Source organism: Erythranthe guttata, chromosome 14, assembly GCF_056151865.1.
Source record: "Erythranthe guttata isolate IM_541 chromosome 14, IM_541, whole genome shotgun sequence".
NCBI classification, from domain to species: Eukaryota; Viridiplantae; Streptophyta; class Magnoliopsida; order Lamiales; family Phrymaceae; genus Erythranthe; species Erythranthe guttata.
Window position 1 is genome coordinate 15,160,044 of NC_142546.1, and position 11,377 is coordinate 15,171,420.

Consider the following 11,377-nt stretch of genomic DNA (forward strand, 5'->3'; position numbering starts at 1 on the left):
AAAAAAGACTATATATTTTCGAGGATTTTAATGATTTATCAAATGAGGATTTTTTTTTTTTTATTTTTTTTTATTGTTTCTCTTTTTTATGTCTCACTTTATATAAAGGATAAATTGAAAATAAAGACATGACTAGGTTTAAAAAAGGAGGTGAAGTTATTACAAATTTTGAGATATGTTGTCACTATTCTTAGATATGATCTTCACTTTTGTTGTCATCAACTATTATGAATTATTTTGTTAATTAAAAATAAATAAATAAATGATAGATCACAATACTATCAACTATCGATTGGGTCGGACAATTATTGGTCAGTTATCTATCCGACCCAACCAACCGATTTTGTTAGGGGTGAGCAAAGAAACCGAAAAACCAAAAAACCGAAAAACCGAGCCGTTTTAAACCGTACCGAATAGCAAACCGCATGTACGGTTTTTTATTTTTGAAATACCGAATTATTCGGTTCGGTATGGTGGGAAGGTAAATAACCGAACCGAAAAACCGAACCGAACCAAAACTATAAAATGACTTCATTTTATATAATATATGTATTATTTCACCCTAATATTTATTTTCTATCTTTCAATTACTTGTCTCATTCTAAGCATTTGTTCATAAATTGAGACATTGTATTTTATTTATTTAGTAAGCAAAAATTTACTTGAGTTCATGGTTTTAATAATGTGGTAAATGAAAGTAGGAAAAAAAAATGAAGCATAATACATCATCTAAATTACGTTAAGTCCTATGAAATTAGAGATTTTATATTTTCATTGCATTAGTAAGTTGTGAAAGTAATTGTAATTGTATTCTTTTGTTTCTACAACTTGAATATATATTGACACTTGAACCAAAAAATAACCGAAACCGAACCGATAAAAAACCGACATACACGATTTTTAATTTTACAAAAACCGATATATTCAGTTCGGTTCGGTTTTTGGCTAAAACCGAACCGAACCGACCCGTGCACACCCCTAGATTTTGTTGAATAGTGAAAATCATTACTGGCCCGACCATTATAGGTCCGATAGTGATTGAAAACCGACTTTATCGAGTAAACAATGTTGGAAGAAAAATCACAAAATTGAATGAAATTCCTATTGGATGAAATTAATGTTTGGTGAAAATTTAGAGTCCGCATTCACCAAAAATAGAAATATTAGTGAGTGACAGCTCATGTGCATGTGAAGTGGCGTCGTATTGGGACCCAAAGTAACGACTTTCCCGCCAAACAGCACGTGCCGATTTAATATTTTGAATCAAATTAAAGTACAATTGGCTATTTGATGTAGACAACAACCTTAATAGTGAATGTCCATAATAATAAATAATAAAGAAATGAGGGACCTTATAATAAATGGATATAGTTTGTTCAACGCAACACCCGATGAATTTCACCGTATTTTATTATACCACTTGTACATGTGCGCGGTTGTGCGTAAATCAAATATGAAAAATTATCCAGTGTAACGACCAGATGAAGTATCTATAAAAATCTACTCGACAAAAGGTATAATGCAGATAGCAGACGAATCAACATGAATTTACGAAAAACGAAACAAAAAACGCATAACAAAATCATCTTTTAAACAAGACAAAAATCTTCAACAAAAATATATGGTCTAAATCATCAAGAGTAACAAACTGAGGTTGCAAAGAACCTCCTGAAAGCAAGATTCCAAGAATCAAATTATTAACCAACAGAAAACAAACTTGAAATAGGTTCTCAGTAGTTGAAAACAGGTTTAAAACCCAACGAGGAAACGATAAACGGGAAGGTTTTTAAGTGACAGCTTCACCACTTATTGTGGATTTATCATGAGACAGCAGCACATGGACTTCATATGAAAGCGGCAGCAGCTGATAACCAAGGCAAATACAACAACTATTACACATAAATACAACTACTGTAATAAAATGATGCATATCAAGATCTGCAATATTTATCGTTGCACGGAAATATATAAATTACTGACCTTTTTACGGAAATGTTTGTGGGTGAAGCCAATCATATAGACCGGAGGGATAGCACCTGCTTTAGTCAAACTACTACCTGCTTTAAGCAAAAGAACATCTAGTTGGAGAAATTATTTGACAAAGTAGTATGGCATTATTTCTGTTCATTAAAAAAATTAACTACCTCTCAAAGTATTAACTTTTGTTGAGATCAAAGTTCTATCCTTTCTTCTTTCTCCAGCGCGGTGAAATAGTTGCGAGACAACACCTTCTCGATGGGCGAAGGCGTAGCTGCAAAGTTTGAGCCCAAGCAACTGAGAGAAATACGAGTCTTGAGTTGGGGTGCCCTTAGCTTAGATAATAAAACGTCCCAGCAGATTTTTGTTCCTTATCCTTTGTGGAGTCCATCTTGTTTATACGTGGCCGATAGTTTGTTGGATCCCGTCTAAATGTAATGTCCAGATGCTGCTCATTATAAAAAAAAATCAACGTTCATGGACATTTATAGAAACTTATGCAATGCACTTCATATCGAATTGGATATATATATATATATATATATATATATATATATATATATATATATATATATATATATATATATATATATACTAAGGTAAGATTTGAGAAATACCAATAAGAACTTGTTCATCCCAGTTAGTAAGGATTGTGGAGAATTGGCTATGCAATCGACAGATGCTTGTCCATCAAATACAATTACTTTGTCTGCCAGATATGTCGCCATTATGAAGTCATGCTCCACCACGAAAGCAGTCTTTTTTGAATGATAAATAAACCTTTTGATAACCTTCGAAGCCATAATACGCTGCTCCGAATCAAGATAAGCACTCGGCTCATCTATCAGATATATATCTGCAGCCTGCATAAAAATCATAATACAATTAATGTCATTCATGAAAACCCTATCGGACTAAGTTATTATATGAATTAAAAGAATATACATACCTTCCCAAGACATAGGCACAATTCAACTCTTTGCGACTCTCCACCAGAGAGATCTGCAACTTTCTGATCCATTAACTGCTCAATGGTGAGTGGTTTTAAAACATCCGAAATAAATTGTGGGTCCATGTAGGACTCGGGGATTCTTCGATGTAGCAGCTCTCTAACCGTGCCTGGAAACTTACGATGGATCATCTGCGTCTTGTATGAGACCTTGAATTCGGGCACTGTGGCATCGGAACCCTCTACAGAATCAGGTTTTAATTTACCAGCCTGCAACATCAGAAAAAAGTTACGAACAACTAAATTGATTCATTTTGGTGCTGCACCTCATGAATATCGACTATAATCCCATGCCAGTTAGCCTTTTCGGAAAAATCTGATTTCTTCGGAAATGAAAAACTAATTCCAATTCCGTTCCAAAAAAAACAGATTTCAAGATTTCGGATATTGGAAGAAAAAAAACTTGTGACAAAATCGGACAGAATCAGCGGAATTTGGATATTTCCAATTCTGTCACCTAAGATATAAAATACATAATAATCTTGGTATTTTAAGTGTAATATTCGGAAAATTTGGAAATCGGAATTTCGGAATTCGAAGTGAAAAATTTGTTCCAAAATCGGAAAATTGAGGTCGGAATCGGAAAATTTCCAATTTTCACCCCTCTATTACCCTAACAAAGGATACCAAATCATAACTTGACATACCGTACAACAAATCGAAGAACAAGTCATCTTACCAGCATACGGATAAATGTGGATTTCCCAGTCCCATTCTCACCCAGCATTACAATAATCTGTGACTCTGCAAATTCACCTTCTTCTACCTTGAGCTTGAAACTATCCAATGTTATACTCATAGTTGGGTACTGATAGCGAGAAAAAGACTCCCATTCTTCTGCACTTTCTGCAGTCTCAGTAATCTAAACACAAAAACAGATCTACATTAAAATCAACCACAATAACATGAAGCTAGAACTGAAAAATAAATTCTGACCAACCTTGAAAGTAAATGATTCCTCCCGAAATCGTAGATTCTCAGTAGGAATAAAACCCGATAAGAAGACATTGATTCCTTCTCGAACAGAGAAAGGAAGTGTAACAACTCCATATACTCCTTCCTTCCCATACAAGCAGCAGATGAAGTCCGACAGATAATCCAGGATACTGAGGTCGTGCTCAACGACAATGATATAGCTGTGATTAAATAAAATAGATAATTCAGTATGTCTAATTAGATATCCACCTCCAACATTCCATTTCATAATTCTTCAAACATTTTTTATGACTGTGACAAGGTCTTCCACATTTCATGATCATTTGAACTAATTCAAGAAACATGAGTATCATATCTGGTGTTGATGGGAGATGTTATAATAACCTTTTAGGCGACAGAAGTGATCTGATAACTTGTGCAGCTTTCAACCTCTGTTTCACATCTAGATAACTGGAAGGTTCATCGAACATGTACACATCTGCACGCTGAATAGAACGCTCTGCTATGGCAAATCTCTGAAGCTCTCCACCTGACAACTCTTTCAGATTGCGCTCTAAAAGCATGTCGAGATCAAGATCATGGCATATTTCTGTTTTAACTCCTTTCTCATCTTTATTATCAAGCAACTCCCCAACAGTTCCCTCCACTGATTTTCTAATGTCATCGACATATTGGGGTTTGATAATTGCCTGCAAAATTTGATGATTAGACACGATTTAGATAAAAGAAACTTAAAAATAATTCATCTGGAGGAAGAAAAAGACATTTTCTATTTTATGTCAGGCTCCTGAAACCAAGAGCTTTCACTTGGTAGGACAACTCACACAATTAGGCTGGAAACAAAGACAACCTTAACATCGCAACTCATGGTGTGAGATGTGACAAGAAAGTAACAGAAATGTTAATTAGACCACATACGCTAAAAATTATTTAGATTCATTGTCCACTACAGCTTGTTAGTTCATAGTTTCATTTGTTTTGTGTCCCTTCCTGTGATCCATGCTAGCTCAAAATTAAACTAATCTTATGAAAATACAAAGATTAAATGCCACCTTCAGATTGTCCTCAAGGAAGCGAATGAAGTAATTCTGCAGCTCAGATCCCCTAAAGCGAGACACAATTTCCTGCCAATCGGGAGGATTCTGCAGAAGAGAAAATTAAAATATTAATGCTATTCAAATTTCAAGAGGAAATGATTATTCAGTACACTAATTGACTTGTACATCAAGGCGGCCAAAGTTTGGCTTCAGATTTCCTGATAATATCTTAAGTGCTGTAGATTTTCCTATTCCATTCTTCCCGACTAAACCAAGAACTTGTCCGGGGCGTGGCACAGGTAACCTGCAATTTGAAGTTATTAGCCACAGTTCCCACACTTAAAAGTCCACTACTCTAACATGGAGTAGAAGGATGTTTACCTGTGTAGCTTGAAGGTATTTGCGCCATAGCGGTGAGTTGTGTCTTTATCCAAATCTTTTGGCAAATTAATAATGTCGATAGCACCAAAAGGGCATTTCTACAATAAATAAATAAAATTCATCGCCGATCCATATAAGACTAATCAATGATAACCACAAAAAAATTAAAACCAACCTTGATACATATTCCACAGCCAATACAGAGTTCCTCTGATATGAATGCAATCTTGGAAGCAGGAGTGACCTCAATGCAAAATTTACCTGCGGAAATACAATTGCATTATAGAGTATAACATTTTGATCGGGATATGCGTAACGATCACAAGTGAAAATAACAAACAAGAATAATGTAATTTCATGCAGCAACAAAGAGTTGAACTAAAATCTCCAACAAGACAGACAAAAGAGTTCGAAATTTTGACCAGTTGTAAGTCAAGTTGATTTTGATTGTGAATGCAATTCTGAGTTTAAGACACTGTTAACAAAGTTGGCTATGTAGTATATGTCGGTAAATTCATAAACCAAAAGTATTACACATGCATTATTAGATAGGTTCTACTTGTTTAACACTATTTCCGCCATACAAATAGAACTTGAGAGCAAAACAGAGAAGTCGAGAACACTTAAATTATATACTAGAATAACTTGTAAATGTAGTACACTAAATCATAAATAAACCTCGATTCGCTGGCAATGTGTTCTGAAAATTCAAAAAGTGAATATAATTCATGGTAGAGTTTACTATATTAAGCCATCTGCCAGATCGAAATCCGTTAGACACAATCATTGTCACGTTTCCCCTGTTCCTGTTCCATTAATCCTTGAAATTCTCTACGTTAATTCTATCAATGGTTGGAAATAACCTCCTTATTGAATTTCATGAGATTTTAACAATAAAATTTGAATTGGAAAACTTCGTAAAGCCAATTTTCTCTCAATTCCTTTTCTCAAACTCTACTTCTCCTCTCTTAACATATACATAAGGTCTCTCTACTCATGAACCCACCATACTTCTCCTATAATTCGGGAAATCTCAAAAATATATAAACACCGAACGCTGTATAAAATTACTTATAAACAATTACACACACACACACACACACACACACATGCATAATGCAACAGAAAATCAATTGAAATTCACCTAAATTTTACGCGTGAAAAAAAGAGGGGAAAAAAGCCCTAGAAAAAGTACCAGATCGAACAACCGGACAGCTCCTTTTACATTCCTGCCGGCACTTCTTCGGCTTGCAGCGGTCCGGGTTGACAATAGCAATACGGGGCAAACGATCGTTAGGCATATTCGTGGAATCAACAATTGAACAAACGTTCGACGGTGAAACACGGCGGTGGAGATGAGAAGACGACGACGGAGAAAACCCTAAAAAAAAGGAGTTGATAAATTTGTGAATGAGAGGAGAAATCTCTGTAACGCGTATATTGTGGCGAAGGGGCCGTTGCAAATAAACGTGGGTATCAAGTAAACAATAAATAAAAGACGAGGATTGGTCTCGGCTAACTTAAATTATTATTATATTACCATAAATAATTTTTTTAATATTTTAATTATTAGTTATATTTAGTAAAATCTTTAAATTTACCTATTGTTCTAAAAAATAAAAATTATGATTTTCTTCAATTAATACTGGGTATATTACAGAAAATGCCCTCAAACTTAGGGTAGTAAACTACAAAAAACACCCCCAGGCCCCAGCTATCCGTAATTATCAAATTCCTCCGACGAATTGTTCCACTATTACTGCAACTCCCTTACGATGTGATTCTTCACGAAATAATTTTTATTATAGAGAATATTCCCCGAAAAATGTCCACCGCCGATGTGATTCTTCACGAAATAGTTTTTATTATAGAGAATATTCCCCGAAAAATGTCCACTGCCCTTGCAGACGTGACATTTATTTATGTTACTTTTGAGCAATAAAAATTACCCTATGGGAACCTTTGAACGGAATATTTATTCTTCTTATAATGACCTATTCACAACATTTTAGTGTTATCATTACCTATTTGAGAGTAATTTTTACCTTTAAAAAGTAGCATAAAAGATTCGGTCAAACAGATTCAATAAGAGGATCGATGTAAGACGGAAACAAACATCAGGAAAATTTTGAAAATTTTAATAATTACAGATGGGTGGGGTGTTTTTTTTGTAATTTAGTCTATGTTTAGGGGGGTTTCGTAATTTACCCATTAATATTACTATAATATCAGCAATTAATAAATTATATATTGTTACTTTAAACACCTCTTTCTGACTACAAAAGTTATTACATATTCGAAGTTTGTCACACTACAACAATTAATCAACTATTTCAAAGCAGCAAGAACAATTAAATGTGCTAAACACCTATTTCAGCTAAATAACTATTCCATCTGAAAGCAGTAATGAACATCCAAACTCGTCACACTGTTTTCGAACTAGGCTTTTTCAGCAAAGTAGATATCGTTCGGTAACTAGCAATTTCACGAGATATTAATCAGCCACGATCAACCACAAGAGTTGTGGGCAAGGTTGCATAGCTTTTTTTCGTGTGTGTGTGTGTGTGTGTGTGTGTGTGTTAATTACCGCTGTTTTTGGTACATCCTTCGGAACATTCTAGAACCTTCTGATTCCGCGTGGATCTCTCTCTCTGTCCTGATTCCCATTGGATTGTTTATCAACCAACCCTCGTTGTCACATACCATATTAGGATCGATAGTGTCGACATGTACAAGCTTATCTGACTCAGTATCAAAGTAGTCCCTCATATCAAGCGCCACATCAGCGATATCCGATTGTACGAAGATCTAAAAAAAAATTGCATTTTAAAGATAATTGTACAATCAATGTCGAAAGTTATATCCGAACTCAATTATTTCGGAACTGCTTCATTAGAACATCTAACAACGCCTGCATAAAAAGATACTAATCGAAATTGAAGAAAACCAAACGAATATAACATCTGACTAATCGATTCATCAAACCTATATCCCATTCGTATGTTAAAATCCTTTTGATAATTCGTCTTACGTAAAAAACACGAGCTTGTGTACATATATAAAAATATACCTGTCCTCCAGGAACTAAGCCTCGTATAATCGACTCTACAAGAGGCTTCTGCACTACCCTTCTTTTATGATGCTTTTTCTTGAAATGCGGGTCTGGACACTAACGACAAATACACATTTTATCTTCCAACGGGATAAATAATTTGCTCGTATAATTTTTTTTTCCGTTTTTTTTTAAAACAAAAGGCACTCACCAAAATGGATACTAAAATCAAGGGACCGGGATATGTAGACACAAGTTGTTCGAACGAGACCGTTGCATTGGCAAAAATGAAGTGTCTGCATTTTGCGCACACACAATCAAACCTATCGAATCTAATGATTTCTCGAAATCAGCAAGACAAAAAGATAATTTTTCTTGAGTACTTACATATTCTTTAGAGCCAGCTCGTTTACCCAATGCTCAGCCCGTGTGACGAGCTACAAAAGTAAGTAAAAAAAATGTTAAGTATGTAAAATTGGAATCTAAATTTGTTTAAGCGTGTTTATGTTAATGTTACATACTTTTGGGCGTATTTCCAATCCGAGATAATTTCTTGATGCGGGATTATTTTTAGCTAGCCACAAGAGAAATCTACCGCTACCTGGAATTAGCAACGGTTTTCGATAACAAAATCAATTGACAAATTCAAATTTACATGCGAAGGTAAACTATAACATAATACTCAGTTACATGTATATGGTTTTAAATTGCATAAGTCACATCAAATAGAAGTAGGGGTGGAAATTGGAACTAAATTTTCGGTTTTGGCCGACTCTGATCCGAAACTTTCCGATTTTGGAACAGTGATTTTCATTCCGAATTCCAAATATTCTGGCATTTTATATTTTAGGTGACAAAAAAATTGGAATTTTCCGAATTCGCCAATTCCCAATTTCAGAACAGTGCTTTTCGTTCAATTTCCGAAATTCCGATTTCCAATTTTGTTTATCCGGAATTGGAATTAATTTTTCACTTCCTAAAAAAAATCAGAATTTTCACAAAAGAGTTAATTCCGATCCGACCAGTCCGACTTCCGATTTTTCCAATTTTGTTTAACCGGAATTGGAGTTAATGTTTCACTACCTAAAAAAAATCGGAATTTTTACCAAAGAGTAAATTCCGATCCGACCAGTCCGATTTCCACCCTTGGATTGTCACGTGAAGTAAATAAGCTCTTACCACTACCGATATCGACCATCAATGGCAGCGTGGCATCCTCGTACACAGCATTCCAGTCCGGCGGTTCCACCGGAATCTACACACAGAAATAAATAATTCCAATACTTATATATTCAAATAGAAACAAAGGGCTTATGCAAAAATATAAATTGAAATTTCGAAATAGAATTTACCATAAGAGTTGAACGGAGGGGATTAACATGCTGCCGGATTCGAACATGGCCCACCTCCTACAGTACATCGTCTGAATTAAAACTCACAAAATTGATTGGAAATTGAAAAATCGAAAGGGAAAAAAAATGCTTTACCTCGCAGAATTTGTCGGAGAGATTGAGGTCGGCGTATTGTCGGGCGACGAGTTCTGGGCTTCTAATTTCTTCCCTTTCTAATGAGGGCAAGGCAGAATACGCCGCCGCCGCCGACGAAAATGTACGGCGGCGGAAAGTGTAGAACGACAACTTTAACGGCGGTGATCTGATGATGGTGGGGCGAAGAAAAATGGGTATGGCGCACGAAATGCAGCCCATCGGAATTTGAGGTTTCACCACCGCTGCAATCGGATGAATGAAACAAGTTGATAAGCAAAGCAGAATATCTTTTGAAGAAAAAATAAAAATTTAATATTGGGGAAAATTGCATTTTAAACCCTAATTTTAATTTGTACCTTTTTGTTTTCGTAATTAAGAATAAATAATAAATAGTTATATTTGTGTATTTCTAGAAATTTATGATAATGTTAACAACAAATTAAAAGGAGATTTCACTCGGAAGTAGGGCTGGTAAACGAGCTGAGCCGGCTCGTGAACACCACGTACTCGACAAAAGCTCGAACTCGCTATTGAACCCAATTATAGTTGTTCGACAACTTGCGAGCATCTTATTTATTTGTTATCTTATTTTTTTTATATATATTATACAATATTATGATAATGATAATTATTATTATTAATATAATTAGAAAACTAGAATTATTTTATTAATGAGCTAATTTAAAGCTCGAGCGCGAGCCGAGCTCACCGAAACTCATGTGAGTTCGAGATCAAGCCAGAAAATCTCAACTCGTCGAGCTCGAGCTCGAGCCTTCCAAAACAGGAGAGCTCAGCTTGTTCACACCTTTACACAACATCTCATACACTATCTGTTTTTTCCTTTAATTTTATAAATTTATACTTAAGGAGGTACTAATTAATTGTAAAAAAATATTAACTAGGGGTAAAAAAGTGAATATTTTAAAAAAAATTACTCAAATATAATTATATTAAAGAAGGAAATTCAAATATTCATAATTATATTGAAGGACACAAAATCTAATAGTACAAGTAAAATCGTCAAAAATAATTAAGTAATCAATGATTTGGAAAGATTCTATAATAGTTAATTTGATTTAATTAACTCGTTCGTACTGAGTTGGCATAAAACTTTCCTAATTGATGACAATACGTCGTCGTTTCCTTAATTTGAATACGACTTCAGCAAGTTACCCTAATTGTTGGCAATACACTAATATATATATATATATATATATATATATATATATATATATATATATATATATATATATATATATATATATATATATACACATGTATATGTATACAAATATAAATACATGCAAAACCCCATCGATCTCCACTTTAACAAACCCAATTACTCTCTCTCTCTCTCTCTGTCTCTCTCTCAAATTCAGAGTTCAAAACCCAAATTCAACTCGATGATGAAGATCGTTCAAGAAATCGATTTCTTGGATGATCAAAAGCCAAAAAGATTAATTCTTTTCAGAAATAATCTTCCTTTTCTTGAAGAAAT

At 34.5% G+C, this 11,377-nt stretch overlaps 2 protein-coding genes across 3 annotated transcripts; both read right to left on the reverse strand.

The window, feature by feature from the left end:
* Window positions 1-1,576: 1,576 nt before the first annotated feature.
* LOC105952415 (ABC transporter E family member 2) lies at window positions 1,577-6,883 on the reverse strand. Of its 2 annotated transcripts, none has more exons than XM_088813335.1 (13): window positions 6,536-6,883; window positions 5,516-5,601; window positions 5,341-5,438; window positions 5,146-5,263; window positions 4,975-5,064; window positions 4,307-4,611; window positions 3,927-4,122; window positions 3,666-3,848; window positions 2,927-3,196; window positions 2,595-2,840; window positions 2,145-2,425; window positions 1,981-2,057; window positions 1,577-1,864 (listed from the first exon to the last, which is right to left on the reverse strand). In XM_088813335.1, the coding sequence occupies exons 1-11, from the start codon at window positions 6,639-6,641 to the stop codon at window positions 2,309-2,311; spliced, it is 1,815 nt and encodes a 604-aa protein (XP_088669461.1). In that variant the 5' UTR covers window positions 6,642-6,883; the 3' UTR covers window positions 1,577-1,864; window positions 1,981-2,057; window positions 2,145-2,308. The 2 variants fall into 2 exon arrangements, with proteins under 2 accessions (XP_088669461.1, XP_088669462.1); XM_088813336.1 differs by having other exon boundaries at window positions 1,981-2,060; window positions 6,536-6,826.
* Window positions 6,884-7,907: 1,024 nt separating this feature from the next.
* On the reverse strand, window positions 7,908-10,208 carry LOC105952414 (tRNA (guanine-N-7) methyltransferase). Its single transcript, XM_012975958.2, has 8 exons — window positions 9,880-10,208; window positions 9,745-9,801; window positions 9,572-9,647; window positions 8,914-8,993; window positions 8,780-8,829; window positions 8,604-8,688; window positions 8,411-8,509; window positions 7,908-8,148 (listed from the first exon to the last, which is right to left on the reverse strand). Exons 1-8 carry the CDS (start codon window positions 10,096-10,098, stop codon window positions 7,924-7,926), a joined length of 891 nt encoding a protein of 296 aa, XP_012831412.2. The 5' UTR covers window positions 10,099-10,208; the 3' UTR covers window positions 7,908-7,923.
* Window positions 10,209-11,377: the final 1,169 nt, after the last annotated feature.

What these genes read in the sequence shown, in the direction of transcription:
- LOC105952415 (XM_088813335.1), bottom strand. Translation starts at nt 6,641, where the DNA reads ATGCCTAACGATCGTTTGCCCCGTATTGCTATTGTCAACCCGGACCGC. An exon ending in AATACCTTCAAGCTACACAG is followed by an intron (nt 5,264 to 5,340) that starts GTAAACATCCTT and finishes TTCAAATTGCAG; the next exon opens with GTTACCTGTGCCACGCCCCG. An exon ending in CCACATTTATCCGTATGCTG is followed by an intron (nt 3,197 to 3,665) that starts GTAAGATGACTT and finishes CTGATGTTGCAG; the next exon opens with GCTGGTAAATTAAAACCTGA.
- LOC105952414 (XM_012975958.2), bottom strand. Translation starts at nt 10,098, where the DNA reads ATGGGCTGCATTTCGTGCGCCATACCCATTTTTCTTCGCCCCACCATC. An exon ending in TCTCCGACAAATTCTGCGAG is followed by an intron (nt 9,802 to 9,879) that starts GTAAAGCATTTT and finishes GATGTACTGTAG; the next exon opens with GAGGTGGGCCATGTTCGAAT. An exon ending in TGATTTTAGTATCCATTTTG is followed by an intron (nt 8,510 to 8,603) that starts GTGAGTGCCTTT and finishes ATTTGTCGTTAG; the next exon opens with TGTCCAGACCCGCATTTCAA.